The sequence below is a fragment of the Nannobrachium achirus genome (genome assembly GCF_963921795.1).
Source record: "Nannobrachium achirus genome assembly, chromosome: 4".
Classification (NCBI taxonomy): domain Eukaryota; kingdom Metazoa; phylum Chordata; class Actinopteri; order Myctophiformes; family Myctophidae; genus Nannobrachium; species Nannobrachium achirus.
In genome coordinates, this window is record NC_137813.1 from 30,607,178 (window position 1) to 30,611,204 (window position 4,027).

At 48.8% G+C, this 4,027-nt stretch overlaps 1 protein-coding gene across 1 annotated transcript; it reads left to right on the forward strand.

Annotated features, from left to right (window-relative positions):
- Nucleotides 1–419: 419 nt before the first annotated feature.
- On the forward strand, nucleotides 420–2,906 carry LOC308282822 (programmed cell death 6-interacting protein-like; the record flags this gene model as incomplete). Its single annotated transcript, XM_080723208.1, has 1 exon — nucleotides 420–2,906. One exon carries the CDS (start codon nucleotides 420–422, stop codon nucleotides 2,904–2,906), a length of 2,487 nt encoding a protein of 828 aa, XP_080579334.1.
- Between the last annotated feature and the right edge of the window lie 1,121 nt (nucleotides 2,907–4,027).

Consider the following 4,027-nt stretch of genomic DNA (forward strand, 5'->3'; position numbering starts at 1 on the left):
GTTGTATACGTATGGGCAGATGACATTTATGGATTTATACAGATTCTAGACTGATGCCCATTGGGAACAATACCCGTTGGGAAAGAGACCTGTTGTCGTCACAAGACCCTCAGTTATGCAGTACCTGTTGTACCTGTTGTCAGAGTACTTAGTGCCATTGCCATAGTACTTGGAGGGCAGTTTATGACATTAGTACTACTATGACATCTCTGCTACATTCTGCATGGGAACGGTTTGTGTTGTGAGTGATGTCAGACCGGATCTCTGGTCAGCCTTTATAAAGTCATAGTGTAGGGTCGAAGATACCTTTAGACATCAACTTTGTCACAGGATGAAGTAGACATAGACAGACTCTTGTTTTTGTCTGTTTGAACAGGAGCACTTGTCTTTTCCACTTGACATTGTTTTTACCTGCTACAATGGCTAGGTTTATTTCAGTCCCATTGAAGAAGTCAGCTGAGGTGGACTTGTTGAAACCGCTGTCAACATTTATCATGGCGATGTATCCTTCTGGCCAGGAGCAAGTGGAGCACCTCCACGCCGTAGAGGAGTTGAACAGGCTCCGCAAGAATGCGCTGGGGAGGCCACTGGACAAACACGAGAGCTCCCTGGATATCTTACTCAGATACTATGACCAGTTATGTGCCATCGAGTCCAAGTTTCCCTTCTCTGGGAACCAGCTGTGCGTAACCTTCACATGGAGAGATGCGTTCGATAAAGGGTCACTGTTTGGAGGTTCAGTCAAGCTCGCTTTGGCCAGTCTGGCATATGAGAAGACATGTGTGCTGTTTAATGCAGCAGCTCTTGCCAGTCAGATTGCTTCCGAGCAGAACCTGGACAGTGATGAACGACTGAAGGCTGCAAACAAATACTACCAGCTGGCCAGCGGATTGTTTTGTCACATCAAGGACACGGTGCTGTCAGTGCTCAACAGGGAGCCGACCGTGGACATAGCCCCTGAGACCGTGGGAACCCTCAGCAGCATCATGCTGGCCCAGGCTCAGGAGGTCGTCTTCCTCAAAGCCACCACAGATAGAATGAAAGATGCCATCATTGCCAAGTTGGCCAATCAGGCAGCAGACTTCTATGGTAATGCGTTCAAGCAATGCCAATACAAAGAGAATCTTCCTAAAGAGGTTCTGCCCATGCTGGCGGCTAAGCACCGCATCATGCAGGCCAAGGCTGAGCTGCATCAGAGTATCCTGGCCCAGCAGAAGAAACATTTTGGAGAGGAGATAGCTCGCCTGCAGCATGCAGCGGAGCTGGTGAAGACGGTGGCATCTCGCTATCATGATTATGTGAACGTCAAGGACCTGAGTGACAAGATCAACCGCCTACTCACTGCCGCCTTGAAGGACAATAACTTTATCTACCATGACCGTGTGCCTGAGGTCAGGGAACTGGAGCCCATCGGCATGGCAGCGCTGGTCAAGCCTACCACCATCACACTCCCACTCAGCCAGAAGTTCACAGACCTGTTTGAGAAAATGGTTCCTGTGGCAGTACATCAGGCAATGAGCATGTTTGGCCAGAGAAAGGCTGAGACCGTCAACAGACTGGTGGTAACCATGAGGGAGGCCACCAACCTCTGCAACAGTGTGTTGGCATACCTGAACCTGCCTGCTGCTTTAGAGGACCTGTCTGGAGATTCCATCCCACAATCCATCGTAGAGAAGGCCAGAGCCATCATGAAACAGGGAGGACTGCAGCGAATCAAACAGCTAATCAAAGACCTGCCTGAACTACTGACATGCAACAGAGATATCCTGGACGAGTCTCTAAAGATGCTTGATGAAGAAGAGACCACAGACAGTGAGCTGAGAGCCAAGTTTGGCCAGCGCTGGAACAGAACCCCCTCTGGAGACCTTTACAAGCCCCTCCGTGCAGACGCATCTAACTACCGCAGCATGTTGGATAAGGCAACCCATGCAGATAAAATGGTGAGAGAGCGCTACAATGCCCACTGTGACATGATAGCCCTGCTGTGTAAACCAGAGAATGAGTTGATTGCAGCCATCCCCTCTGCCAACCCCACCAAGACCCTGCAGGGCAGTGAGGTAGTGAATGTGCTGCGTGCCCTGGTTTTCCAGCTAGAGGAGCTGTGTAAGGAGAGAGATGTGCTAGAAGGAGAGATCAAGGCTGTGACCCTTGACATGTCATCCAGGTTCCTGGCAGCTCTGGCCCAGGACGGGGCCATCGACGAAGAGAAGCTTTCACTGGCCCAACTCGACCAACTCTATGGATCCACCAACCAGAGGATTCAGGCCAGCCTCCGCACACAAGAGTACCTACTGGGAGAAGTACAAACGTCCCACAAAGAGTTCAGCAGCCTGAAGCCGTCCAACATGGAGGCCAATGCCAGAGAGGAGGTGTTGAAGAAGCTGGCCTCTGCCCACGACAGCTTTATGGAGATCATCAACACTCTGCACGAAGGCACCAAGTTCTACAGTGGCTTAACAGAGATACTGATCAGGTTCCAGAATACATGTAGTGACATTGTATTTGCTCGCAAGACAGAAAGGAAAGACCTGCTCAATGAGCTGCAACAGAGCATCGCACGGGAGCCCAGCCCCCTGTCCAACAACGTTTCTGCCACCACTACCAGTTCTGTGCCCAGCACAGTTGTTCCACAGCAACAGTCCCAGCCCAATGGCCAGCCTCCTGCCAGACCACCTCCGCCCAGCATCACACCGCAGACTGCCTCTGTAGCACTCAATGCCCCGCTGATGGTCAATTCCCCTCCAGGACTGCCATATCCCACCTATTTCAACAGCTACTACCAGTTGCCCATGGGCTACAACCCCTATGCCTATGACCAGTACAACATGCCCTACCAGGCAGCCCCAACACAGGCAGGCTATCCCCAGCAACCGCCCAAACCACAGCACTACTATCCCCAGCAGTAATGTGCTCTGTTGATGATACAGGTATTATGAGCACCCCCTATGCATGCATTCCCTATGATGACCCACCCAAGGTCTAGCTTTTGTGCAAATGGTGCAACTGGAGGGCCATTGTTCAGTTACTAACCTTGTGGGCCTTGTTAATACTGTGTTCCAATTTTTGATATTTTTCCACCTAGATCTTCACTGTGAATACATCAGTGCCAGCTGTCTCCACCATCCCAAGGTTTGGCTGCTCCCTTACCAAACAAAAATCTCTGAAATGCCATTCTTTGGAGCTTGCTTGACCTTTAGGTACACTTGCACATGCTTCTGAAGTCCTCACTATGCGATGAGAAGTTCAGAAGTAAATCTTTGTACACATGGATGCATGACATCTGGCTTCCCGGTGTCAACTCTTTCCCTACTGTTTTCTGAATGGAAAGACCTGTCTGTGGAGTGTTTATCACAGGATTCACACAGGATTTTGCCTATTAAGTAGTATATAGGAACGAAAAGCAGATTTTCTCTTTTGAGAATATATTTCTCTCATCATTTTCCTGAGCCTTTTGCACTTCAGTGAGTGCAGTTTGTTATGCAAGGGGCATGGTCCGAATTTCTTTTTTTGGTCTGTCTTTTCTGGTCTGTATTCTGTTTTAGACCATGTTATATGATGATCATATGCTTGTTTATGTACTCAGGTAGGTCTTATTTGACCTTGTCTCTCGAAACAGAAGTGTTAACTTGGTCCCCACAAGTTCCAAATGCTTCTGCCTATAATATTATGTTCTTCAGAAGCTCTGTAAATGATTAGGAAGTATGGATGTCATGTAATTTCCCCACTTCTGTTTCACTTTTGCAATAACATAAATAACTCCTACTGGACCCTATATGTGACTGCTTAGCTTTGACTTTTCACTGCTTAGCAGAAAAGGACATTTAAAACATCACACCTAGTGTGAAGTGAGTGGTGCCATGAGTTAATTTCATCAAGCGTCTCACTAGCCAATCATACTGTGTCCTGGCGTACAACAAACTTTGGCCCCGGACATTTTTGAACACGTTCCCCCCCCCAGATTTCGACCGGACAGCAAACGTTGAGCTGTTTGTGCCAGGATGTAGGCCGGACATTGTAGCCACACTTC